The sequence below is a fragment of the Saccopteryx bilineata genome, chromosome 5 (genome assembly GCF_036850765.1).
Source record: "Saccopteryx bilineata isolate mSacBil1 chromosome 5, mSacBil1_pri_phased_curated, whole genome shotgun sequence".
In the NCBI taxonomy this organism is placed as follows: Eukaryota; Metazoa; Chordata; class Mammalia; order Chiroptera; family Emballonuridae; genus Saccopteryx; species Saccopteryx bilineata.
This window is the reverse complement of record NC_089494.1, coordinates 5,951,791-5,979,184: the sequence shown is the minus strand read 5'-3', so window position 1 is coordinate 5,979,184 and position 27,394 is coordinate 5,951,791. Positions and strand designations below refer to the sequence as shown.

General features: G+C 46.8%; 1 protein-coding gene across 3 annotated transcripts in view; it reads left to right on the top strand.

Moving 5' to 3' along the window:
* Nucleotides 1-2,453: 2,453 nt before the first annotated feature.
* Nucleotides 2,454-27,394, top strand: part of DGKD (diacylglycerol kinase delta) — a 123,783-nt gene continuing 98,842 nt past the window's right edge. For all 3 annotated transcript variants that reach the window (XM_066281069.1, XM_066281070.1, XM_066281067.1), the window contains exon 1: nucleotides 2,454-2,625. In XM_066281069.1, coding sequence (XP_066137166.1) covers nucleotides 2,470-2,625 — 156 coding nt within the window. In that variant the 5' untranslated portion in view covers nucleotides 2,454-2,469. The remainder of the gene's footprint in view (nucleotides 2,626-27,394) is intronic.

Here is a 27,394-nt window from a genome sequence, read left to right as displayed (position 1 = left end):
TGATTTCCTGACAGGGAGCAGCTGGTCCCTGTTCTTCCCTTTGTGTGTCTCCTCCTCTCCCCATTTCTTGCCTATTACCTCCTCTCTCCCCCTCCTTGACCACTACCTTGGTTCTGGCTAAAATCAGCAATGCCTAGATTGGTAAATGATTCTTGACTGCCCTCTCTGATTCTAGTCTTTTCTCCTCTGGATCATTCTCTGCACAGACACATCAGCTCCTCCATTTTCAAAACGCCCTTCTGTGGTTCCATCTTTGGGGTGCGTCCTTGCTTGTGAGGGCCGCACAAAGACTGCTCTGGGTCCTCCTGCAGCTGCTTGACCTCTGGCCTCCCCACTCCACCTTGCTCACCAGCAAATCCAAAATCCCTTGCCGTTCCCGCAACTTGCCTAGTAGTCTCCTGCCTTTTTTTTTTTTTTTTGCATTTTCCTGGAAAATTCTCTTCATCCCCTTGCCTTTCTGTTCAAAATCTCCAAACCCTGATGGGGTCACCTGTCCTCTGGAGAGTGTCCCCTGAGTTAACTCCTCCCCCCCGTATTCTCCCCACCCCTACCCCCAGGGTTTTGCACTCCTGTGTCACACTACATGGTAATTAATTGATACAAAATGACCAACTTCTGTGGGGATCAGCACACCCTTCCCTTTGTGCCCACATTAGTCTCCTCCAGCTGCCAGGACTAAGTACCACAGATGGGGAGCTTAAACAATAAAATTTACTTTTTCATAATTATGGAGAACAGAGTCTGAAATCAAGATGTTGGCAGAGTTTCTTTTTCTTTTCTTTTTTTTATTTATTCAGTTAGAAGAGGGGAGGCAGAGACAGACTCCTGCACGCGCCCTGACCAGGTTCCACCCAGCAAGCCCACTAGAGGGGGTTGCTTTGCTCATCTGGGGCATTGCTCCGTTGCTCAGGAACTAAGCTCTTTTTAGTGCCTGAGGTGGAGGCCATGGAGCCATCCTCAGTGCTGGGGGCCAACTGTAGGAGGGGAAGAGAGAGAGAGAGAGAGAGAGAGAGAGAGAAGGAGAGAGAAGCGAGAGGGGGAGGGGGTGGAGAAGCAGATGGGTGCTTCTCCTGTGTGCTCTGACTGGGAATCAAGCCTGGGACATCCACAAGCCAGGCTGACACTCTACCACTGAGCCAACTGGCCAGGCCAGAAATGTTCTATATTGGTGTTTTCATGTGATATGCTCTGTCATGGCTGTGAGTCCATTTCCCTGGCCATGTCCCCAAGTTAGATGCTACTCTGTGGCCCTGGGGAGTCTTTACTTGTTTTGCCCCTGGAAAGCATTGCCAAAAGGAGTAAGGGCCAGACAGGCAGGCAGGTTAAGGGCTGCCTCCTTTGAAAGCACTCCTTTTAAAGGGTAAAGGGACACTTACTTGTGCAACTTCCTAAGGATTTTCTCCTCACAGTTGGTACCAAGACCTTGTCCCCATGGATATCCCGAGGGGCAGCAGAAGCTCAACTGATCTCAATTCCAACTGCACTCCTCAGCTCCCCACAGTGAAGGGCTACACCCATCCATCCAACCTGCAGCTCAACCCAGGCGCCTCTGCTTCCCCTTGCAGATCCCTCCCCTCATGAGTCCACTTGTCTATCTCTGCAGCCCCTCCCAATAATCCTGGCCGGCTACCTGCCCTGATTACTTCAAAACCTGATCACACACCCCAGCTTTGTGACCCCGCCCCGCCCTGGGCTTCCAGTGGCCCTCAGGACTCAGCAGAAAAGACCAACCTCCTTAATCAGGTTCACAGTCTTGTCTGACCTGCCCGACCCAGGCTTATCTCTTCGTGTTATTTTCCTCCCTTTAGGCTACAGTTTCATCAACATCATCATCTTCTTTTTGTTTCCTTTCTGGAGACTTGTGCTTTCATCTCTGCTTAGAGCACGGATCCCGGGATCCCCCGAGCCGTTAGGGATAACTCTTGCCCGCATTTTCTTTAAATACCACTTTCTCCGGGAGCCTTACCAGACGGACTCATGTATCCCTGTTCTGGTATCTCAGAGGTCTGTGCAAGTCGTTTCTTCTTTCTGTCCTGCATTCATGCATGCATTCGTCCACTGCCCCATAGTTTACTGTGCAACTAACTACTAAGTGCCAGACACGGGATTAGATGCTGGCGACACAAATGCAGAGCAAGAAAGACACGGTCTCGGGCCTTTGAAGGTCATATACTCTCGAAGGGGAAGGTTAAAGATTTAAAAGAAAGTGAACATAGAAACCAAAAAAACCACACATTACGTCCCCGTAAAATAAACAAATGCTAAGATAAACAAATGTGTCCCGGGTCTGGGACACAATTCGCGGCGGTGACGGGTCCCTAGCGCTGCCGGCAGGGGACGCGGAGGGGCGGAGTGGGAGGTCGCTCAGGACTGGCCCCGCCCCTCACCAGAACAGGCCCGCCCCTCACCGGAATAGGCCCCTCCCTCAAGGCCCGCCCCCAGCCGCTGTGCGCGCGCTGGCTGGGCAGCATGGCGGCGGCGGCGGGCGCCCCTCCGCCGGCTCCTCCGCAGCCTCCTCCGCCGCCGCCGCCCGAGGAGTCGTCGGATAGCGAGCCCGAGGCGGAGCCCGGCTCCCCGCAGAAGCTCATCCGCAAGGTGTCCACGTCGGGCCAGATCCGCCAGAAGGTGAGACGCGGCCGCGGCCCGTGCGCGCGCCCCTCACGCCGAGGCAGCCCGGTGAGGCCCGTGGCGCGGCCGGAGCAGCCGCCCAGGCCCGGCCCCGGGTCCAGCTGCCCGGACGGAGCGCGCCCCGCGGGCCAGCGGGCCGGGCTCCCAGCCTCGCACCCGGCTGAGCGCACCTCCCGGCGGGGCCGCGTCAGTGGGGCTCCCCGGCGGGGGCGCAGGTGGGCGCCGCGCGGAGCCGGGGGACCCGGGGGCTGGAGGAGCCGGGGGGAAACTGAGGCCTAGAGGCGGGGGAGGGGCCGAGCGCTCCAGAAGTGGGGGCTACCGACCGTGCCCCGCAGGCGTGCGCTTCCCGAGCCCCGGGTTCAGCCCTTTTTCCGAGCCCTGGTCGGGTCGTTTCCCGCCGGGTGCTCTCCGGACTCACCTGTGTGGTCTCCTTAGAAATCCTACCAGACCCGGGTGTGGGGCTCGTCTCCGCAGTCGCGTGCATGTTCGTGCCCGCCCGCCCGCCCGGGACGGGGTGCGCGTTTTGTGACCGTCCCCCGGGCCCTCCTCGGGAAAGTGGGCACGGGGGGCTTTCCCTGGCCGCGCGCCCGCTTGGCACTGAGCTCTCCACGGACAACTCTAGACGCCAAATACTAGCTGCAGAAAGACGCATTTCCTTTTTGCAGGAGGAAAGTTGCACCCTTTGTTTCCCCATTGCGGTTCCCGTTGAAAACGGCTTATGGTTTTTGCTATACGCTCTGTTGGCACATGGCTTCCTTGGGCAGGTGGCCGGACAGGTGGCCGAGGGCTGGCTGGGTCTGTGGGCAGCCTGGCCGTCCAGCTGGCACGGGCTTGGTCATCCTGCTGCAGTGCGCTTGTCCTCCTGGGGCCAGTTCGATGTAGTTGTTACTTTTACCGTGGGAGCTATTTCTCTTTCATGATGTTCTGCCCACTTTTGATACCCATGTGGCGTAGTCTTTGGTCCTCACAGGCTGCAGTCAGGTTTATGGTGAAGTGCTCCAGTTATTCAGCAAATCGGTATTGAACACCTCTTTTGTTCCAGGTATAACAGTAATAATTATAATGACAGTACTTCAGTGCTTACCATGTGCAGCACTTGACCTGGGTTAACTCATCACTCCTTGAGTTGGGTGTTTTCTGTTATCTCCATGTTGTGGAATTGATAATGGAGGTAGAGAAGTTAAGTGACTTGCCCAGGCTGTGGCAGGTAGTCAGTGTGGCTCTGGCCCAGAACCGTGGCCAGGGTACTCTGATGGAAGGCTGTTTCTCCGTGTAGGGGTTCCCACTCTGTAGGAGATGGACGCCTGTGTACGTGACTATATGACATAGGAAATGCTGTGGAAGCTCAGAGATCTGAGAATCCAATTACCCTGGGAGGCGGGATTTTGCAGGAAAGAATTTACCAGGTTAAGTGGAAGGAAGAAGGGCTTTCCTCAGAGTTGACTATTGTATCTCAAGTCTGGGAATGGTCAGCTGGTGAGTGCATCAGGTTGAGAGGAATTAGGAATGGGCTGGACAGGTAGATTTTGAAGGGCTAGCCTGGGATTAGGATTTTGGCCTTGGGCAACAGGGAGCCACAGAGGGTTACTCAAAACCTGGCCAGATGTGCTTTTCAGATTTCTAAGTAACCCTAAATAGTATCGTTAGGAGTTGCTCGCTCCTCCAGCAGTGTGGGCTAGACCATGTGATTTACAAATGTGATTAAGATTTGATCTCTCAGAGAGTCTAGTGTTTGTCCAGAATTCTGTTCTTTAGGAGGTGAGTCCCCCAACCCCAAACAACCACAACAGCCAACAACAAAACAATAGTTTCTGCTATGCCATCTGTTCTGGTTCAGGAGAAGTGATGGGTAGACTGCTAAAAATACACCGTGAGGACTTGAGTTTCTGAATACAGTTACGTCGGCTTAAGGCTGATTTTTTGTGGGTTGTTAGTGATTGTCAGACTGTGGGAAACCTGAGGTTTACTGTGTGTGCAATAGCCCCACCTCCCCTTAGCAGATAAGCCACTCAAAAACTCCTCTGGTATATGTGGTGCATAAGAGAAATATCCAGAATGGTATGGGGTCTTATTCTGGGACCAAAAAGGAAAACCAAACCCATTTTAAGTGTTCAAGATGGAGGGAATTTAATGTAGGGGCATGCTTGCATAGGTGATGAAGAATTGAGGTTGAAAACAGTGAGCAGTGAGGCAACCAACCCTGAGATGAGGCAACAAACAGGAAACCACTGCCACCCCTGAGCTGGAGGACAAAGGGAGGAGGTGGCATATCTAACTCCAGGAACAACTGCCACCCTCCACAGAAGCTGGAACCACCCTGAGTTGTCTGGAGGGGGCTGGAGCCTTGGGGAGGGTCCCGCAGCTGCTGGAGACTCACTCTGTCCCCCTCCGGCCTGGGAAGCCCCGCCTGCAGGGGTCAGTCCTCCACCCTTTGGACTAGAGCAGAAGGGAACTGGAATTGAGGACAAGCTGGCCCAGGACCAGAGCTGTATGTATGTCAAGTTTTGACATATTAGTCCAGTAAGCTAGAGGTGTCTTAATAGAATAAGGAGAGGAGGTATCTTATGACAGTGCTGCTCAGATTTCAATGTAAGACAGACACATCCCCAGGGGATCTTGTTAAAATGCAGATTCTCACTGAGTAGGTCAGGGGGCGGCCTGAGATTCTGCCTATTTTCATCAGCTCCCAGGAGATGCTGCTTGGTGCTGGTCCAGGGACCAGACTTTGAGAAGACCTTATGACGTGTGTGTCAAGAGAATTCTTACCAAACTCCACGTTGTTAATTTATAAGGGTCTTTTAAAACTTCTCCAGGTCTTCAGCATACTGAGAATTTGATGTGTGTAATTTGGGATGGTTGTTTGTTAGCTTAGCATTTCATGCATGTTTGATATTTTTATATGTTCCAGCGAACAATTCATTTATATTTTCTATCCATAGTACACAGTAATGATTCTCTGGTACTGCATAGCTAGAGTGGAAGAAAGAAAATGGAGCTAATAACACAGATAAATTAATTCACCAGCACATATTGTGAAATTCGAGTAAAAGTAGTGTGATTCTGTGGATCTTATCAGTTTAGGTAGAGTTTAATTTACTTAAAAAAGTTTAAAAAAATTAACATTTCTGGCTTTGTACATAAAAGTGCTTCTATTCCTGGTTTCAGATTTCAACAAACCATTTTTCCAATTTTAAAATGAAGACTAATAAAAATCAGAGAAAAGTTTCAAGTTGTGAAAGGCTTAGAAAATGACAGCTTTCTTAAGATATAATTCACATTCCACACAGTTAACTTATTTAAAGTGTGCAGTTCAGTGGTTTTTTGTATCTCCACAGTAGTGTAACCATCACCACATTCGTAAAACGTTTTCATCATCCCAAAAAGAACCCCCCTCACCATTAGCACTCACTCCCTGTTTCCTCCTAATTATCACAACCTGGGGCAACTGCTAACCTACTTCCTGTCTTAAGGACTTGCCATTTCTGGACATTTCATTGATGTAGAAACATGCGATATACACCTTTTGTGTCTGGCTTTTCTCATTTAGCATAAGTGTTTGAGGTTTATCCATTTTGTAGCATGTGCCAGTCCTTTTTTTTATTTTTATTGCTGAATATTTCATTGTATGGACATACTACATTTTACTTACATTTATTAATTGATGGGCATTTGGGTTAGTTCTAATTTTGGGCTGTTCCGGGTAACGCTGCTGTGAATATTGGTGTATGAGTTTTGTGTGGACATATGTTTTCATTTCTCTTGGGAATATACCTCGGAGTGGATTTGCTGGGTCATTTGGTAACTCTATGCTTAACCTTTGAGAAACGGCTAGACTGTTTTCCAAAGTGGCTGCACCGTTTTCTATTCCTTCCAGCAACTGTAGGAGGGTTCCAGGCTCTTCGTGTCCTCGGTATTGTCTTTTTTTTTTTTTTTTTCATTTTTCTGAAGCTGGAAACAGGGAGAGACAGTCAGACAGACTCCCGCATGCGCCCGACCGGGATCCACCCGGCACGCCCACCAGTGGCGACGCCCTGCCCATCCTGGGCGTCGCCATATTGCGACCAGAGCCACTCTAGCGCCTGGGGCAGAGGCCACAGAGCCATCCCCAGCGCCCGGGCCATCTTTGCTCCAATGGAGCCTTGGCTGCGGGAGGAGAAGAGAGTGACAGAGAGGAAAGCGCGGCGGAGGGGTGGAGAAGCAAATGGGCGCTTCTCCTGTGTGCCCTGGCCAGGAATCGAACCCGGGTCCTCCGCACGCTAGGCCGACGCTCTACCGCTGAGCCAACCGGCCAGGGCCGGTATTGTCTTTTTGATGATAGCCATCCCAGCGGCTGTGAAGTGGTGTAAAAGGTTTCAAAGCTAGTGTCTAGTATATTTAATAGCCTAACCAGTGGTCAGCAAACTCATTAGTCAACAGAGCCAAATATCAACAGTACAATGATTGAAATTTCTTTTGAGAGCCAAATTGTTTAAACTTAAACTATATAGATAGGTACATTCCTTATTGACGTAGTGCCCGTACATGGTTTTTTTTTTGTTTGTTTGTTTGTTTTTACAGAGACAGAGAGTCAGAGAGAGGGATAGATAGGGACAGACAGACAGGAACGAAGAGAGATTAGAAGCATATATCATTAGTTTTTTGTTGCAACACCTTAGTTGTTCATTGATTGCTTTCTCATATGTGCCTTGACCGCCAGCCTTCAGCAGACTGAGTAACCCCTTGCTCGAACCAGCGACCTTAGGTCCAAGCTGGTGAGCTTTTTGCGCAAGCCAGGTGGGCCCTCGCTCAAGCTGGCGACCTCCAGGTCTCCAACCTGGGTCCTCCGCATCCCAGTCCGATGCTCTATCCATTGCGCCACCGCCTGGTCAGACCTGCACGTGGTATTTTGAGGAAGAGCCACACTCATGGGGCCAAAGAGCCGCATGTGGCTCGCGAGCTGCAGTTTGCCGACCAGGAGTTTTGTGTTGATTGAAGTTGATTTACATCCTCCTCTCCAGCTTATGAGACGTGATCACAGACACGTTTCTAAAATTTTCTTTTTTTTAAATTTAAATTTTATTATTTTAAAATTTTTATTTATTTTAGTGACAAAGGAAGGGAGAGACAGGGACGTTGAACTGTTCCTGTATGTGCCGTGACTGGGGATTGAACCGGCAGCCTCTCTGCTTTGGGACGATGCTCTAAGTAACCAACCAAGCTATCTGGCCAAGGCTCTAAATTTCTTTTAAGACTTGACTTCCCTACCTGGAAACAGGGAAAATATTAATTCTTGGGTTGGCAGTAGTGACAGTAAATGTTAGCTGTGTTTCTGGGCCTCATTTCCATATCTGCACAATGGAAATGATAATAATAGTTCTTAGGTCTGTAAAATATAAATGATGATACCTCATAGAATTAAATGCAGTGATCCATGTACAACATTTAACAGAGCATCACACGTCGTACACGTTCAGTAAATGGTTGCTCTTATGATTATTTCTGTATTTCTGATTCACTTTCTGTATCTCAGATACTAGTAGCCGTCTCCCTGACTCCGTCCTTTCCCCGTTCAGGCTGATCTGGGTGAGTCTCCACTTCTGTCAGCTGGAAGAGCAAATAAAAATGAATCTGGGTCCTGGCCGTGTAGCTCAGTTGGTTAGAGTGATGTCCCAGCATGCCAAAGTTGGGGGTTTGATCCCTGGTCAGGCTGTGTACAGGAATCAACCAGTGATAGCGTGAATGAGTGGAGTAAGGATCGATGTATCTCTCTCTCTCTCTCTCTCTGTCCCTTGCCCTGCAGCTCTCTCAAAAAAATATAATTAAGAAAAAACGAGTCTGGAAGACAATTAGCAATGAAGATCTTAAAAAAATTTTTTTGCTGATTTATTGAATACTTGTGGTTATGCAGTAGGCCAGGCATGGTTTTCCTTATTTCACAGATCCAGTTTAACTCAGCAAAGATTGCAGACCTTTAATTTAAGTGTGCTAGGCACTGGGCTACTTGACTCAGTAACAGCGACTCTGCTCCTAGAGCGAACAGTGTGGAGACGAGACAGACATGAATAAAATAATTACACATGTAAAGGTTTTATCTGTTGATTTTAGAGAGAGGAGAAGAGAGAGAGAGAGAAAGGTGGGGAGGTGGGGTGGGAAGCATCAACTTGTAGTTGTGTACGTGCCTTGACCAAGCAAACCCGGGATTTCGAACCAGTGACCTCAGTGTTCCATGTCGATGCTCTATCCACTGCGCCACCACAGGTCAGGTGAAATAAGCACACATTATTTATTTATTTATTTATGTTTGTATTTATTATTGTATTTTTCTGAAGTGAGAGGCAGGGAGGTAGACAGACTCCCACATGCGCACCCGGCATGCCCACTAGGGGGCCATGCTCTACCCATCTGGGGCATTGTTCTGTTGCGGCCAGAGCCATTCTAGTGCCTGAGGCAGAGGCCATGGAGCCGTCCTCAGCACCCGGGCCAACTTTGCTCCAGTGGAGCCTTAGTTGTAGGAGGGGAAGAGAGAGACAGAGAGAAAGGAAAGGGAGAAGGGTGGAGAAGCAGATGGGCTCTTCTCCTGTGTGCCCTGACCAGGAATCGAACCTGGGACATCCACATGCTGGATGGACGCTCTACCACTGAGCCAACCGGCCAGGGCCTGAACTAAGCACATGTTTAATGTGCAGTTGTGATGGCAGTGAGTGCTACACAGGAGAGGGCCAGAGTGCTCTTGGAAGTGCATTTGACTTGATACTCAGGGAGGTATGGAAAGGGCTTGTTGGCCCTGGCCGGTTGGCTCAGTGGTAGAGCATCGGCCTGGCGTACAGGAGTCCTGGGTTCGATTCCCGACCGGGGCACACAGGAGAGGCGTCCATCTGCTTCTCCACCCCTCCCCCTCTCCTTCCTCTCTGTCTCTCTCTTCCCCTACTGCAGCCAAGGCTCCATTGGAGCAAAGTTGGCCTGGGTACTGAGGATGGCTCTGTGGCCTCTGCCTCAGGTGCTAGAATGGCTCTGGTCCCAACAGAGCAACGCCCCAGATGGGCAGAGCATCGCCCCTTGGTGGGCATGCCGGGTGGATCCCGGTCAGGTGCATTTGGGAGTCTGTCTGACTGCCTCCCTGTTTCCAACTTCAGAAAAATACAAAAAAAAAAAAAAAAAAAAGAAGAAAGAAAAAAAAAAGAAAGGGCTTGTTGAAGAAGGGCCCTTCCATTCCCTTACTCTGAAAGCTGGGTAGGAAAAAGTGACTTCTGGTAATGGTGGGCCCAGCAACTGACTAGCCGTTCTGCCCACCACCATTGCTAAAAGAAGAGAGCTAATAAGATAATTTCTATTTATGAAGCTAGGATCTGGGGAGGATGTAGGTCTGTGGAAGTGAGCAAGACGTCTGGTGCTGTTTTTGTTTTTTTTACCTTGGAGTCAGTAGTAGGGTCCGTAGCAGAACTAGTGTTCCCACAGAATTCATCCGGAACCTCAGTTTGTAACCTTATTTGGAAATAGAGTCTTTTGTGGGTATAATTAGTTAAGGCTCTTGAGATAAAGTTACCGTGGATTTAGGGTGGATTCTACATCTAATTTCTTTTAAGAGAAAGGGGAAGGAGAGTTGGATTCAGACACCCAGAGAAAAAGGCCATGTGAAAACAGAGCCACAGATGAGTTACATTGCCACAACCAAGACCTGGATGGAGCCACTAGAAGGATGGAACCTCCCCTGGATCCTTAGGCCCTGCTGATTTCAGACTTCTAGCCTCCTGTGTCATGAAACAACACACACTGTTGGTTAGGCCGCCCAGTCTGTGGCACTTGGGTATGGGGCCGCCACAGGAAATTGATACAGGGCCGCGTGTTGCCCCTGAAGGAGGAGCTGCAGGCTGAGCTCTGTGGGGCTGTCAGAAACGCCTTGGGGTATGGTGTGAGGGTGAGGTGTCAGGGTCCGCCAAAGGGCAGCTGTCCAGGGGAGCTCCCTTAGTTTGAGTTGGCATCCCAAAAGCCACTTCCAAGGACTGAGGGTGAGCCAGAAGTAGGACTTCCAGAGGATTGCAGTCCTGCTTCCAATCGTGTCCTGTCTCTGAGATTAGAGAAAGCTAACCCCAGAGTGCTACTCTCTCCATCTTTCTAACAGAAGCAATGGGAATCCTCTGTAGAAGGAGATAATGTCATCTAGTTCTACCCTTATTTTCCCAGGCCCTGTTGTAAAGTCAGCGTTCTTGATCCAATAAACAATGGACACACAGGGAGGTGAGGCTACATGAGTTGAAACCAATACAAACAACAGAATATAAAGATGGAGTAATAGGGGCTCCAGATGTCAGATGTGGATTTTAAAATAACTGTGTATCTCAGAATCCTTAACTAATTATATCCGCAAAGACCCCATTTCCAAATAAAGAGGAGATAAAAGACCAGATTGAGAATTCTGGCAGAGAACTAAAAACTAAAAAAAAAACCAATGGAAAAATTTAAAATAGAAAAATGTAGTAATCAGAGCTAAATTCTCAAAGGAAGGGTAGATTAGACACAGCTGAAGAAAGAATTTAGTGGCCCAGAAGATAGCTCAAAATACCCACGAGAAAGCCTGGAGACATTAAAAAGAAAAGGTAAAAATGAGAAGACAAAGAAGGAGTCAGAGGTTAAAGTGAGGTCTAATTTGTGTTTAATTGTCATCTCACAAAAAGAGGAGAGAAAATTGGGCAGAAATAACATTTGAAAAGATAATCTCACAGCTATGAAAGGTGCCACCCGCAGGGCCAATAACCCATGAGCACAAGGAAAACCACACCCAGTCGTGTCATCATGTGACTGCTGAAACCCCATGAGGAGGGGACTGGGAAGCGTCTGGAGACAGATTGCCCTCCAAAGAGCAACAGGTAGATCGACAGGTGTGTTCTTAACAGAATCCAGGGGAAACAGAAATCAGCTGAAACTTAAGTATTGAAAGAAACTGACTGCTAACCTGGAAGTTTTTTTTTTTTTTTTTCACTTTTCTGAAGCTGGAAACAGGGAGAGACAGTCAGACAGACTCCCGCATGCGCCCGACCGGGATCCACCCGGCACGCCCACCAGGGGCGACGCTCTGCCCACCAGGGGGCGATGCTCTGCCCATCCTGGGCGTCGCCATGTTGCGACCAGAGCCACTCTAGCGCCTGAGGAAGAGGCCACAGAGCCATCCCCAGCGCCCGGGCCATCTTTGCTCCAATGGAGCCTTGGCTGCGGGAGGGGAAGAGAGAGACAGAGAGGAAAGCGCGGCGGAGGGGTGGAGAAGCAAATGGGCGCTTCTCCTGTGTGCCCTGGCCAGGAATCGAACCTGGGTCCTCCGCACGCTAGGCCGACGCTCTACCGCTGAGCCAACCGGCCAGGGCTTAACCTGGAAGTTTTTACTGAACAAAGACATCATCCTTCAGAAATACAGTTGAGATACAGACATTTTCAAAGAAACAAAAACATTTATTTTTTTTGTGAGCAGACCCACACTGAAGGGAACACTAAAGGATTTCTTTTCTTTGCTGAAGGAAAAGGATCTCAGGTGCAAGGTTAGACTTGCAGGAGGAATAAAGAGCAACAACAAGTCCTTGACTGTAAAAATTAATTTTGCCTTTGGGTGTAACAATGGCATATAAGTCATAAAGGAGGTAAATGGAATAAAACTGCTTTAAGATCCTTGCATTTTCAGGAAGAAGAAAAAAGAACTATTAATATTAGATAAATCTCAGATACATGTAATCTGTGTGGCAGCCACTAAAATTGTGAAAGACTGATATCTAAGCTAAAGGAAAAAAAAACTGAATAATAAGAAAATTTATTATATATTTTTTAAGATTTTATTTATTCATTTTGGTGGGGCGGGGGAGAGTGAGAAAAGGGGGGAAGAGCAGGAAGCATCAACTCTCATAAGTGCCTTGACCAGGCAAACCCAGGGTTTTGGACCGGAGACCTCAGCAATCCATGTTAAGGCTTTATCTATTGTGCCACCACAGGTCAGGCCAGTAATAAAATTTAAATCTGAAAGAAGACAAGGAGAGAAAAGGGGACATTGAACAAGTGGGACAAAGAGAAAGCAGACAGTAAGTTAATAAATGTAAATCTCAATATATCAGTAATTACATTAAATATAAGTGGATTTGAATACTCCAATTAAAAGACAGAGATTGTCAGGTCAGAAAGCAAAACCTGACGAGGCTATTTAAAAGAGACATTTGAAACAAAAGGTTATCAAAGATTGAAAGTAAAAGAATGGAAAGAAAAATACTATGCACATACTAACCAAAAGAACATTGATGCTGCTATTTTTATATTAGATAAAATAGATTTTTAAAAAATTATTTTTATTTATTTACTCATTTTAGAGGAGAGAAAGAGAGAGAAGGGGGGGAGGAGCAGGAAGCATCAACTCCCATATGTGCCTTGATCAGGCAAGCCCAGGGTTTCGAACTGGCGACCTCAGCATTTCCAGGTCGACGCTTTATCCACTGCGCCACCACAGGTCAGGCCAGATAAAATAGATTTTGAAGGCAAAATATATTATTAGAGATAAAGATATACTGTTAGATGATAAATGACTTGTTTATTGCACATATAATTAAAATCTATATATGCACTTAACATAATTTGAAAATATGTAAGAGATAAATGAATATAATTGTAATGGAAATAAACAAATCCACCATGATAGTGAGATATTTTAACATACCTGTCTCAGATGCTGTATAATAAGCAGACAGATAACTTGTAAAAATATAGAAGATTTGAGCAGTGTAAGTATTAAACTTGACCTAATGGGCATATATAGAGAACACTGCACCTGGCGATTGCAGAATCACATTATTTTCAAATGCATAGGGCACATTTGTCAGAATTTGCTATATACTGTCCACAAGGTAATTCTCAACAAATTTAAAAGGATTCAAGTTATTTATATATAGGCTGTGTTCTCTAACAACAGTGGAATTAATCTAGAAATCAATAAAATTAAAATTCTCATTATCTGGAAATTTAGAAATTTATTTATTATTTTTTTTTACAGGGACAGAGAGAGAGTCAGAGAGAGGGATAGATAGGGACAGACAGACAGGAATGGAGAGAGATGAGAAGCATCAATCATCAGTTTTTCGTTGGGACTCCTTAGTTGTTCATTGATTGCTTTCTCACATGTGCCTTGACCGCGGGCCTTCAGTAGACCTAGTAACCCCTTGCTCGAGCCAGCGACCTTGGGTCCAAGCTGGTGAGCTTTTTTTGGCTTAAGCCAGATGAGCCTGCGCTCAAGCCGGCAACCCTGGGGTCTCGAACCTGGGTCCTTCCACATCCCAGTTCAACGCTCTATTCACTGCGCCACCACCTGGTCAGGCTAGAAATCTATTTTTAACTAATTTATCAGTTAAAGAAAACTAGAAAATATTTTGAGTTGAATGATAGCAAAATATATCACATATAACCAGTGGACTACAGCTGAAGTTATATTTAGAGGGAAGTTTACGGCTTTAAGTGCATTTATGTTAGAAAAGAAGGCATGCTGGGAATCCATGACCTAGGCATGTATATCAAGTAGTAAGAATAGCAACACATTAAACTCCAAGAAAATGGAATGAAGGAAATAACGAAAGTATTATTTAATAAAATGGAAAACATTAGGAAGGATCAGCGGAGGCAAAAATTGATTTGAAAATCAAAGTTGACAAATTCTAGCAGGAATAATTAAGAAAATGAGAAGGAGCCCTGGCCGGATAGCTCAGTTGGTTGGATTGTCATCCTGAAGCACAGAGGTTGCTGGCTCGATCCCAGGGCAGGAGGGCACATACAGGAACAGATTGATGTTCCTGTTTCTCTCTCCTTTCCTCTGTCACTAAATTAAATACATTAAAAATAAAAAGGAAAGAAAAGAAAAAGAGAAGGCAAATAATGTTAAGATGAAAAGGGACATCATTGAAGGTCCTATAAATATTAAAAAGAATTAAAAGGTGTGACAAACAACTTGATACAAGTAAAATAGAAAATTTAGAAAAAGTGGACAAATTCCAAGAAAAATACAACCTAAGACTGACGCAAGAAATAGGATATGTACTTGACCTGTGTTGGTGCAGTGGAGAAAGTGTAGCCCTGGAATGCTGAGGTCTAAACCTCACTGGTTCAAAGCTCCAGGCTTGCCTGGTCAAGGCAGATACGAGAAACAACTAGGAGTTGATGCTTCCCACTCCTCCCTACCTTTCACTCCTCTCTCTAAAATCAGTAAATAAAATCTTAAAAGAAAAATGAAATAGGAAATGCAAATTGTTTTATAATTATTAAAGATACTGAATCCATAATTTAAAATCTTTCAATAGCCCAAATGATTTTTCCAGTGAATTCTAAGCATGTAAAGAAGAATAAGACCAGTTTTATGTGTAAACACTTCCAGGAGATAGTAAAAGAGGGAACATTATATATGTATTTTTTTTTTTTCATTTTTCCGAAGTTGGAAACGGGGAGGCAGTCAGACAGATTCCTGCATGCGCCCGACCGGGATCCACCCGGCATGCCCACCGAGGGTGATGCTCTGCCCCTCTGGGGTGTTGCTCTGTTGCATCCAGAGCCATTCTAGCACCTGAGGTAGAGGCCACAGAGCCATCCTCAGCACCTGGGCCATCTTTGCTCCAATGGAGCCTCGGCTGCGGGAGGGGAAGAGAGAGACAGAGAGGAAGGAGAGGAGGAGGGGTGGAGAAGCAGATAGGCGCTTCTCCTATGTGCCCTGGCCGGGAATCGAACCCGGGACTCCTGCACACCAGGCTGATGCTCTACCACTGAGCCAACCGGCCAGGGCCCTATATATGTATTTTTATGAGGTCAACGAAACTGGAATAGTCTAAAACCTGCTGAGATCATTACAAGAACGGAAGATTATAGTCTAAGATAACCAATGAACATAGGTCAATACTTCTTTTTTTTTATCAGTGTTTCTTTTTATTTGTTTTAATTTTATTTATTCATTTTAGAGAGGAGAGAGAGAGGGAGAGAGAGAGAGGGGAGAGAGACAGGGGGGAGGAGCTGGAAGCATCAACACCCATATGTGCCTTGACCAGGCAAGCCCAGGGTTTCGAACTGGCGACCTCAGCATTTCCAGATCGACTTTATCCACTGTGCCACCACAGGTCAGGCAGGTCAATATTTCTTAAACAGAATGTGTATGATCATCTCAACAGATGTAAAAAATTTTTTTTTATAAAATTCAACATTCATATTCAGTTTGGAATAGGGAGGGTGTTAGCAAACCTTTTCTGTAGAGGGCCAGATAATAAATACTTAAGGCTTTGTGGGACAACTCACCTCCACGTTGTAGTGTAAAAGCAACCATAGACAATATAGGCACAGTGCTGGTCTCTACAGAAATGGGGGATGGGCCAGATTGGCGCATGGCCTGGCCTTTGCCCACCACTGGAATAGGGAAACCTCCTTCATCTAATGAAGAGTGTCTACAAAAGCAGCACGCCTCATGCGTAATGGTCAATGTCGATAGCTTCCCCAGGAGGTAGGAACAGGAAGTGGATGTCCATCATCACTACTTCCACTCAACACGTACAGTCATGCAAGAAAAAGAAATTAAAGGCATCAGGATTGGAAAGGAAGAAAACAGTTATTATTTGCAGATGATAGAAATGTTTCCTTAGATCTACAAGTATACAGATAAGTTATAAATAAATGAGTGTAGCGGGGTTGCTGGATTCAAGGACAGTGTACAAAAATTGATATTTCTGTGTGGTATAATAAGTATATTTGTGCTTTGTCTCCGGTTCCTGGCACAAAGCTCCTGAGTGATAGGAGTGTCACTATTTATAACGGCTCCTTTTTTTTTTTTTTGCATTTTTCTGAATCTGGAAACGGGGAGAGACAGTCAGACAGACTCCCGCATGCACCCTACGGGGATCCACCCGGCACGCCCACCAGGGGCAGTGCTCTGCCCACCAGGGGGCGATGCTCTGCCCCTCCGGGGCTTCGCTCTGCCGTGACCAGAGCCACTCTAGCGCCTGGGGCAGAGGCCAAGGAGCCATCCCCAGCGCCCGGGCCATCTTTGCTCCAATGGAGCCTTGGCTGCGGGAGGGGAAGAGAGAGACAGAGAGGAAGGAGGGGGTGGGGGTGGAGAAGCAAATGGGCGCTTCTCCTATGTGCCCTGGCCTGGAATCGAACCCGGGTCCCCTGCACGCCAGGCCGACGCTCTACTGCTGAGCCAACCGGCCAGGGCCTATAACAGCTCCTTTTGACTACACTTAACTTTATGCTAATAAGGCGACTTAGTGTGGGCCCCCTAGATACATAGGTAGCTTCCGGGTGGGAACTGGTCACCCAGAAGACCAAACAAGTGATTAGAGGTGTGAACATGCAGCCCTAGTCCCATCTTCCTAGTGGGGGTGCAGGCTGGATTTTAGTTATAAACAAACTCTCAAACTGGGGAGATTTGAGGAGTTACTGGGTTGGTGAACACACTAATGTGCTGGAATGGTGACGTGCCCAGAGAGGGCAGGAAAGCTCGGTCCCCAGCCCCCCATACCTTGTCCTGTGTATCTCTCTCATTTGGTGTCTCTTCCAGGTGTTAGTAAGGATGTGGAGCAAGGGACTGCTCATCTGTTGTTGGTGGGGATATTAAATTGGTAACACTACTGTAGAAGACATTTTGGCAGTGTTTCTGAAGTTGAAGACATGTATACTGTGTTTCAGCAATTCTACTTGTAGATCTATATTTAACAGCGCGTGTAAGCAAATGTACTCCAAGGGGCATGTACAAGAATATTACTAGTGTTACTGTTTGTAATAGCTCAGAAGTAGAAACAGCCTACACGTCTGCCTACAGCAGAATGGATAACTAATGATATGTCCTTACAAGAGCATCCTATACATCAATGGAAATAAACTGCTGCCTGTTGATTTAAGGATTAATCACAGCATTAAAGTTGTCTGGCCAAAAAAGCCAGACATGAAAGAATACATTCTGTATGATTTCATGCATATCCAGGTCGGAAGAGAGAGGACACCGCGGGGCTTAGTCCTGCTGCCTGTGCGCTTAAGCTTATGTGGAAGGAAATGATTCCCGGAGAAGTGCGGGCGGTGGGAAGTGATGGGCAGTGATTTGATCTCTGTGAGAGAAGGAGCTTCTGCAGCGCTGCTGTTGTTTCTAGACCTAGGGGGTGGTTAATTAGGCTCTCAGTTTGTGATAGTTGTTCACTTTTGTTTTGTGGACTTAGCTTTATGTATGCTATTTTATAATGAAAAATATTTGTTTTAAAGGATTAATAAAAGAAGAGGTGGTAGCCGGTCAAAGAGGTATGCTGGTCACAGAGGTCCTGTGACCAGAGGGAGCTAGGGGACATGGAGAGACTGAAGGAAAGCTGGAGTGGGTAGAGTTGGCAAGAGTTGAGGGGCCCTTGACTGTGCCGTGAGGCTGGAGTTGGGCAGGACACCTCCGAGAGCTCTGTAGTGGGGGACTGCTGTTGCTTTAAGATTCTAAGAAGTGAGACGCAGTCCAATCCAGGTTTTTTTGTTTTTTTTTTAAGATTTTATTTATTCATTATAGGGATGGAGAGGGGGGGGGGAGGAGCAGGAAGCATCAACTCCCATATGTGCCTTGACCAGGTAAACCCAGGGTTTTGAACTGGCAACCTCAGCGTTTCCAGGTTGACGCTTTATCCACTGCGCCACCACAGGTCAGGCCCAATCCAGGTTTAAAAGGTGGCCCTGCTCTGTTGTGGCTGCTGGAGTGCATGCTGGCTGCCCCATGTGGTAAGATGATGGTGTCCCCGGCCAGGTTTGTGGTGGAGAGAGTTTGTTGGGTTTGATATTGAGAGAACTCGGTGATGGTTTGGTGTGGGTGTTGGGGAAGATGGAGCTCTTCTCTGGGATGAGGAGCTGTGGTTGAGGACCATTGAGGAACAGTGCAGGCGTTTTGCTCCCACTGAGCTCTGGTGGCTGGCATTCTGGATCCTATTGTGCTCAACTACCCCAGTTTCACAGATGAGGGACACAGACTTGAAGCATTTAGGCAGCTTGCCAGTGTGCCACGAAGTTGCCAAGTCTCATAGATTCTAGGTCACACCTCTCCCCACTGTCCCCTACCCAGTCCCCTCACAGCTATGTACAGTTCCTCTAAGCCTTCCTGAGAACAGTGGGGTAGTGGGAGAGGGCCTGGTCAGGCTCTGGGGCCCTTGGTTTTTGGGAAGTGGGCAGAGGAGCAGGACCAGTCAGAGAAGTGGGGGTGAGGGGTGAGGAAGGAGGTAAGCCACTGTCTCAGCACCCAGAGCTCCACGGGCACTGTCATTATTGTACTTTTTCTTTTTGCACGCGTGCGCGCGAGGGAGAGAAAGAGAGAGAGAGAGAGGCAGAGAGACAGGAAGGGAGAGAGATGAGAAGCATCAACTTATAGTTGCAGCACTTTAGTTGTTCATTGATTACATCTCATATGTGCCCTGACTGGGGGTTCCAGCCTAGCCAGTGACCCAAGCCAGAGACCCTGCGCTCAAGCTGGTGAGCCCCGTGCTCAAGCCGGCAACCTCAGGGTTTCAAACCAGGGTCCTCAGTGTCCCAGGTCTATGCTCTGTCTGCTGTGCCACCACCTGGTCAGGCAGTTGTCTTTACTTTTGTATTTCCTTCTTGAGTATTGTTCTGGGTGTGTTAATTTAGATGAAACTATGTAAGGGTTTACTTGAATGTTATAAGCATTCATTCATGTTATTAAATCTCTTTATTCTTATCCTTTGTAATGGTTGCACCAGTCTGTGAAGACTTTCTTTGCAAGGAAAGCTCTTTTTCAATTTTTTATTATGAAAAATTTAAAAATGATACAGTACAGTATACACCCAATATACCTACTACAAAGATTCAATAATTAACATGTTGCCAAATATACCTTATCTATATATATTGAATATAATGTTATATTCAATTATTATAAATAATTTCTTAACCCTTTTGAAGGTTATTTGTAGACATCACGACACTATGAGCTATGTAGACATAACTCAGCTGGTATCTCCTCAAAAGGACATTTTCCTATATACCATTATTATAACTAATCTCCTAAAAATAAGAACTCTTAAAATATGAACATTTTCCTATATAGTATCATTATACCTGAAAAGTTAATTGTAATTTTCTGATATCTAACATCCATATCATTTTTAGAGATTTCTCTAGTTGAACCAAAAATGACTTGTCTAACCTCCCTATTGGGAACCTCTTGCCTGTCAAAATTCACGTGTTGTGTTGGGTTGTATCTCTGTAGTCTCTTAACTAAGAATGGCCCCCCCATCCTCACAACCTGCCCTCCCCAATATGACGCTGACATTTTGAAGAGACGCGGTCAGTTGTTAAATCTTTAAACTCTGGATTTGTCTGTTTCCTTTGCAGAGTACTTCATCCTGTGTGTGCTGTGAACTGCAAGTGAGCGGTTGGAAGACGCACTTGCATTCAGGTTGATGTTTTGGACGAATCTCCTAGATTTGGGATGCTGTGTGTCCCCTTTGCTCTGTGACTGTTCGGTTGACATAGAGATGCTCGATCTTTCCATGGGAAATGTGGATTTCCCTCTTTGCAATTAGGGAGTAATCTGTGAGGTGATTTCTGTGCACTGTATAATACCCTTTTCTCCAAAAACTGTTTGCCAAGTGGTTTTCAGGATTCGAACACGATACTTGCCTGAGTCAGTTTTATTGAAGGGTTGGCCAAATGGAGCTCCCGCCATCCCCTTTCTTTCATTTTCCCACATTTATCTATTGGTATTCTTCTGAAAAATTTTCCATTTTGACAGGGGAAGGATTATAGTTCCTCCTAAAAAGGCAGTGTAATTGCCAATTTTCCATTTGATTACCAATTTTCTAAGCAAGGATTTGGGAAAATAGTCATCCCCAATGGGAAGGGAGTTGCCACTGTGGATTCATGACTGTTTCTATTCAGTGCTTTACTGTCAGTGACAGTCATTCTTTTTTTTTTTTCTGTATTTTTCTGAAGCCGGAAATGGGGAGAGACAGACAGACTCCCGCATGTGCCCGACCGGGATCCACCCAGCACGCCCACCAGGGGGCGATGCTCTGCCCCTCCGGGGCGGCGCTCTGTTGCAACCAGAGCCACTCTAGCGCCTGGGGCAGAGGCTGAGGACCCATCCCCAGCGCCCGGGCCATCTTTGCTCCAGTGGAGCCTTGGCTGCGAGAGGGGAAGAGACAGAGAGGAAGGAGAGGGGGAGGGGTGGAGAAGCAGATGGGCACCTCTCCTGTGTGCCCTGGCTGGGAATCGAACCCAGGACTTCTGCATGCCAGGCCGACGCTCTACCACTGAGCCAACCGGCCAGGGTGACAGTCATTCTTTTTGATGCTCAGATTGTCCCCATTTTGTCAGGAGAGCCCCCTTAAGCTGGCTTTTTGGTCTTTGAGCACTTGCTGACTATGACACAGCCTGTCTTTTAATCTTCTGGGTGGAGACCAGGGGTAGTGGAGCTCCGGGACAGAGGGGACAGGGACAGCTGTGTCCTGTGGCTGAGGTGGCTGGCCAGGGGCCTGCAGGTGACACTGCCCTCTCCTCCTGTGCCCGGGACAGGCAGTGCCCTGTGGCTTTAGCACATCAGGTGGCAGGTCTTTGCCTTCCCTTTTTGGGTTGTAGTAAATGAGTTGGAAAGCTTTTGTCATCCCTGCCTCTGATTTTTGCATCTCCATTTATTTGGTATTCCTTTGGGCAGTTCTTATCACTGTTGGTTAGACAGCCTGTCCCTTCAGCACGAGCTGTTCTCAGTCTTTTCTCATCTCTGCTCTAATTCTGACGTGCTGTGCGGATCTCAGGTTGCGTTGTACACACCACATGTATTTTCTGCAGTGTAAACGTTTCCCTCCAGCCCTCTCCATGTGGCTTTTCATTCTGCCGGAGTGTCATGATATTTGCTTCTTTTTCTAATCATGGTCTGTATCTTAGCTTGTTGTCTTTTCATTTCATCCTGTTCTCGTTTTGGTTGTCCCTTTACTTTAAAAAAAACTTCTTTCTTTCTTTCTTTCTTTCTTTCTTTCTTTCTTTCTTTCTTTCTTTCTTTCTTTCTTTATTTTTGAGACAGAGAGAGAGAGAGAGAGAGAGAGGGAGGGAGGGGAGGGGAGGTGCGGGAAGCATCAGCTCGTAGTTGCTTCTCATATGTGCCTTGACCTGGCAAGCCCAGGGTTTCAAACTGGTGACGTCAGCATTCCAGGTCGATATTTTATCCACTGTGCCACCACAGGCCTGCATTACCTTTAATTTTTTTGATAGAGGCACTAATCTTCTTGTAACTTTACAACAGAAAAGACATATTTTCTAAAATATAGTCTTCTGTTTTTTGTAATGATTCATTTCATTTCTCTATAAGTGCTTTATGGTATATGTCCAACTTTCCATACCCCATACTTTTGATTTATTGATCCTTAAGTGGTGTTTGCTGGTCTGTGGTTTGAGCTGCCGTTAGCTGTGTGTGTGGCTGTCCCAGCTGAGACTGGCCATAGGGCAGTACTGCCATCGCTCTGGGCAGGCTTCCCCGCCATTTTGGTCTGAGCAGTGACTTGTTTTGTGTCACCTGCCGTGCACTTCTGGCTGGCTCTGCTCTTCTGTGTGTGAAGGTGAAGGGGGCCTGAGTCGGTGGTGTTCTTGAGCTCGGTTCCTCTGGCCCCAGGAGGATGAGGACAACAACCCCATCTCCAGGATGAGCAGTGCTTTGTCCTTGTGGCAGGATGGAAGAGGGCCGCTCTCTTTCTGTTTCTTTTTTGAAAATTTACAGTTTTAACCATTTTAAATGTACAGTTCGGTGACCTTAAGTACATTAATGATATCTGCGACCATCACCGCTATTTAGTTCCAGAACTGTTTTGGTCCCTGCGTGGGAAACCTCCCCATTCCCTGCTCCGCCACAGCCCCTGGCAGCCACCAGCCAGCCTTCCTTCTCTATGGGTTTGTCTATTCTGGACATTTCATAGAACTGGAGTTGTGCAATGCGTGTCCTTTGGTGTCTGGCATCTTACCCGTAGCCTAATGTTTTCAGGGTTCATCCGTGCTGTACCATGTGTTGGGCCTTCATTCCTTTTGTGGCTGAATAATAGTCCATGGGATGGACAGACCACATGCTGTTTATCTGTTCATCTGTTGATGTATCTTTGAAATGCGTCTTCCCTTTGGCTCTTATGAATAGAGCCGCTATGAACAAGTTAATATTTTAATGTCTGCTTTCAGTTCCTTTGGGTATATATATGTCCAGAGTGTGGAATTTCTGGGCGATTCTGTGTTTACTTTATTAAGGAAGCTCCAAACTGTTTTCCACAGTGGCTGCAGCACTTTACCGCAGTGTTTGTGGGGTGCATTTTCTCTGCACTTTGCTAACTTTTTAAAAATTATTATTACTATTGCCACCCTGATGGTTGTAAAGTGGTATCTCATAGTACTTATGTATTTATTTATTTTTAAACATTTTATTTATTGATTTTATGTGGGGCCGGGTGCGGTAGCAAGAAGTATCAACTTGTAGTTGGTTCACTTTAGCTGTTTGCTGGTTGCCTGTCGTTTTTTGGATGTGCCTTGACCGGGCAAGCCCAGGGTTTCAAACTGGTGACCTCAGCCTTCCAGGTTGATGCTCTGTCCACTGTGCTACCACAGGTCAGGTTCAGTTCTTTTCATGGTTTGGAAAAATTTGAAATAAATACTCATCTTATTAAATCTATTCCCATTTGATAGTTGTTTTTTTAAATTTATTGATTTTAGAGAGGAAAGGGAGAGTGAGAAGAAATATCAATTTGTCCCACTTAATAATGCATTTATTGTTTGATTACTTTTAAAAATTTATTTTATTGATTTTAGAGAGAGAGGAGGGGGGAGAGAGGGAGACCATTATACTGTTGTCCCACTTAGTTGTGCATTCATTGGTGATTCTTGTATGTGCCCTGACCAGGAATCAAACCTGCAACTTTGGTGCATCAGGAAGATGCTCTAACCAACTGAGCTGCCTGGTGAGGCTGATAGTCTTTGTTTTTTATTTCTTTTATAAACATGGACTGGTAGGTACTCAGAAGTTGAGTAAAAAGGAACTTTCTCTTTTTCCCCTTTCTCTCTGTGCTGTCTGAAAGTTTAGGAGGGCAACTGATAGCCAGGTTTGTCAGGACTGAGGTATGAATCTAATTGTCTCAGTGAATTTTTATATCTAACCAGTACTGTGTGAGCTGGAATTTTGCTGCATATACAGACTCCAGCTTCTTCACTTGCAGGCAGCACATATGGGTGTAACCGTTTGGGAAAGTGATTTAATGACATGTACAGTGTGTCCGTAAAGTCATGGTGCACTTTTGACCGTTCATAGGAAAGCAACAAAAGACGACAGAAATGTGAAATCTGCACCAAATAAAAAGAAAACCCTCCCAGTTTATGTAGGATGATGTGGCAGCATGTGCGCTTGCACAGATGATGACGTAACACCGTGTATACAGCGGAGCAGCCCACGGCCATGCCAGTCGAGATGTGGATGGTACAGAGGAAAGTTCAGTGTGTTCTGTGGCTCGCTAAATTCAAATCCGTGACCAAAGTGCAACGTGAATATTGGCGCGTTTAAAATGAAGCGCTATCACATAGGAATAACATTACTCGGTGGGATAAGCAGTTGAAGGAAGCCGGCAGTTTGGTGGAGAAACCCCGTTCTGGTAGGCCATCAGTCAGTGACGAGTCTGTAGAGGCTATACGGGATAGCTACCTAAGGAGCCCTAAAAAATCTTTGTGTGAGCCGACATTGAACTGCACTGAATATGTATGAAACTGGGAGAGTTTTCCGTGTATTTGGTGCAGATTTTACATTTCTATCGCTTTTTGTTGCTTTCTTGTGTCCGGTCAAAAGTGCACCATGACTTTACAGACACACTATATAAAAAATTCCAAGGAAGCCCGAACCCTGTCGCAGTATTTCCACAGGTGGGACTCTATCCTGAGGAAGTAATCTTAAATGTGAAAAAAGCATACTGGACAACAGGTTCACTGCACTGTTAAATAGAAAACGTTGCAAACCCAGAAACACTCCAGTTTGACTCAGGGAGTCAGTGTCAGCAGGCCGACATCTGTTGTGCGCTGGCCCAACATTGTGCACCACGCAGAGGTGGTTCGACATCACCTCCACGACTGTGTGACGGCCGCCATGAGGTGGCCGAGGCCACACAGCAGGGGGCTGGCGGAGCGGTGACACCGTTGCAGCATGCAGGTGGCCAAGGACGACAGGAGCATGGGCCGTACTTGGAGACGTCAGGGAAACAGAGAGGCATTGTGTGACGCGTGCCGTTCGCTGCACAGAAAACACCGTTTGTGGGAAGGAAGGGGAAGGAAGTGTTCAGACTGGTATCAGTGTCTGTCATGGGTGGTGCAAGTGAGATTATTTTTATTTCTGTTTTCCTCCGTTTTCTAAAATGAGCAATATTTTATACAAAACAAAAGCATGACATGCTACCCTTGAATTGAAGGTTCTCGACGGTAAGAGTGGCAGGGTGTTGTGATGGTTTAGGCCGTTAGGGTGCTGTGCTCTGGTAGCAGAAGACGGAGTGGAGTCTGCCCTGTATCCTCTCTGGAATGTTCTGAAACACTTGAAACAGTTCCAACTGTTGGATCCAAACAGATTAAATTTAAGGAGCCAAATATACAGAAGGCCATGACTAGTAAAAACATAGGATTTAAGTTTTATAGCTTCCTAATAAATGTATACATTCTATGGGACATCTTAGCTATGTTCTCCATTGCCTCAACTTTTAACTCCTGTGTTGAAAATAAATCTAAATTTATCTAAGCAGAGAGTTCAGGGTCTTGATGTAATTAAGATATATTTTAGCCTGACACTGAAATTATTTGATGTATGAAACGTTGCCAGTTTCTTAGATATGTTCATAATTATGTCAGGGTACTTACACATTTGAATAAATGAAGTAGAAATAGGCTATAGAGCAACAAAACGCATAATAAAAGCTGATCTGTTCACACTATATTGTTTGGAAAAGCAGCTTATTAAATCATCTGTATGTCTCTAACCCACTGTGTTTTATACACTAGAAACATGGAAAAATCTTATCTCGGGATGTACCTACAAGCGTTAGCAGTGGCTAGACTGGGTTCCCAAGTAGAGAAATGTAACGTTCATTGTGCACAGCGGCCTGGAGTCGGGCTAACAGGGACTTTATTTTCGGGCAGGTGACAGCGGGATGAGTGTGCGCGTAGTGAGTTGGAGGGTGCTTACAACCCCCCTGACATTTGTGCTGTGCTGGGTGATGGAGTTGTCCCTGCTGCACACAGCGCCCCCTGCGGTGGGCTGGCTGGCGGAAGGGGGGTGTAGGAGCCTGGCTGCTCTCAGCCTAGGTGGGGGCAGCTGCCGCCTCGCACCCAGGCCTCGGTGTGCTTCACTCACTTCTGAAACCCCAGCCCTGTCTGCAACTCCGTAATGGAAATTTCCTAACTTACACAAAAGGAGGGAGAGGAGTGAAATTAATCACCCAGTCTAAACAGTTGTCAGTGTTGTGTCTTTCTTGTTTCATTTTTCCCGACCCCCCACTCCTACTTTTCCTGCTATTTAAAGCAAATTCTTATGGTATTTTTTAATTTGTAAAAGTATCCCTCTACCAGTGTGCAATTTCCTTAAAGGTCAAGGGTCCTGTCTCTTTCATCATCATATTCCCAGCAGTGCTGGCACTTAAGTGCTCAATAAATATTTGTTGAGACAAAGAGTGCATTTCGTTCCAGCGTCCATAGGGAGGTAGATTTTACTCTGCAGGCTGACGAGCCCGGGGACTCGGGTGCCTTAACCGAACCACTGCACGTGTGTATCTGGGACGTCGCTGCTGCTGCTGCTGCTGCTGGCCCGCTCCGTGTGCCTTGACACATGCACGCTGTCCATGTGTTCACCCCAGAAAAGTGGGCGGGTTAGTTACGACTACCGTTAGTCTTGCTTAACTTGTAAAAACAAACACAGAAATGAAAGCCTTTCTTCAAGCATACGTTTCTTTTTTCCACCTGATAATGAAGCTTAGGGGAAGTTGAAACCAGACAGACTTAGGTTTGAGTCCCACCTCCGTCCCTTGTCTCTGGTCCTCAGTTTCTTCATAAGTGAACTGGGCGGTAACTGGTCACAGGGTGGTGGGGAGAAAGCGAAACACTGGTGATCTCTGAGCTCCTGGTACAAAGCAGGCACCCCACGAGTTGTGACCCTGTCCTTCATCTCCTTGCCGTTCTGTGACGTGGGCATGTTTACCTGCCTCCCTTAGGAAGGGTGTGTGCAGATGAAGTGGGGTCCTCTGTGGGAAGCCCTTAACCCTAGGACACCAGCCTTTGTGAGCAGAGTGACCACTGATGGTGACCGAGCTTAGTCAACTCAGCCAGCCTACGTTTATTAGACAGGGATGCATTTAGCAGGTCGATAATGCCAGCAGGACACAGAGTGTTTCTGTGTTTCTTCCTTGCCAGCACGAGGTGTCAGGGCCTCGACATGGCTCCCACAGCTCTAGACACAGTGACTGCGTTCCCGGCAGGAAGGAAGGGGGACTTGAAGCCACGTGTGTTCTCACGTATTAGTGAAGCGGTTCCCCTCCCTCCCAGCCCCGCAGGACATCTGTGAAGGTCTCTTAGACCAAGACTGAGTCCTGTGGCCAGGACTGGGATATGGGATCAGGACTGTGATGACTGGCTGCATTTGGTACAGCCAGCCCACTCAGAATGGAGAGTGTTAGCAAAGGGGGCGGAGGCGGTGGGCCCTTCCACAGTAAAGGAAGTGCCCCCAGCTTTGGGGAAGGGGCTCCTGGCCCCATATGAAGGGCTGACCTAGGAG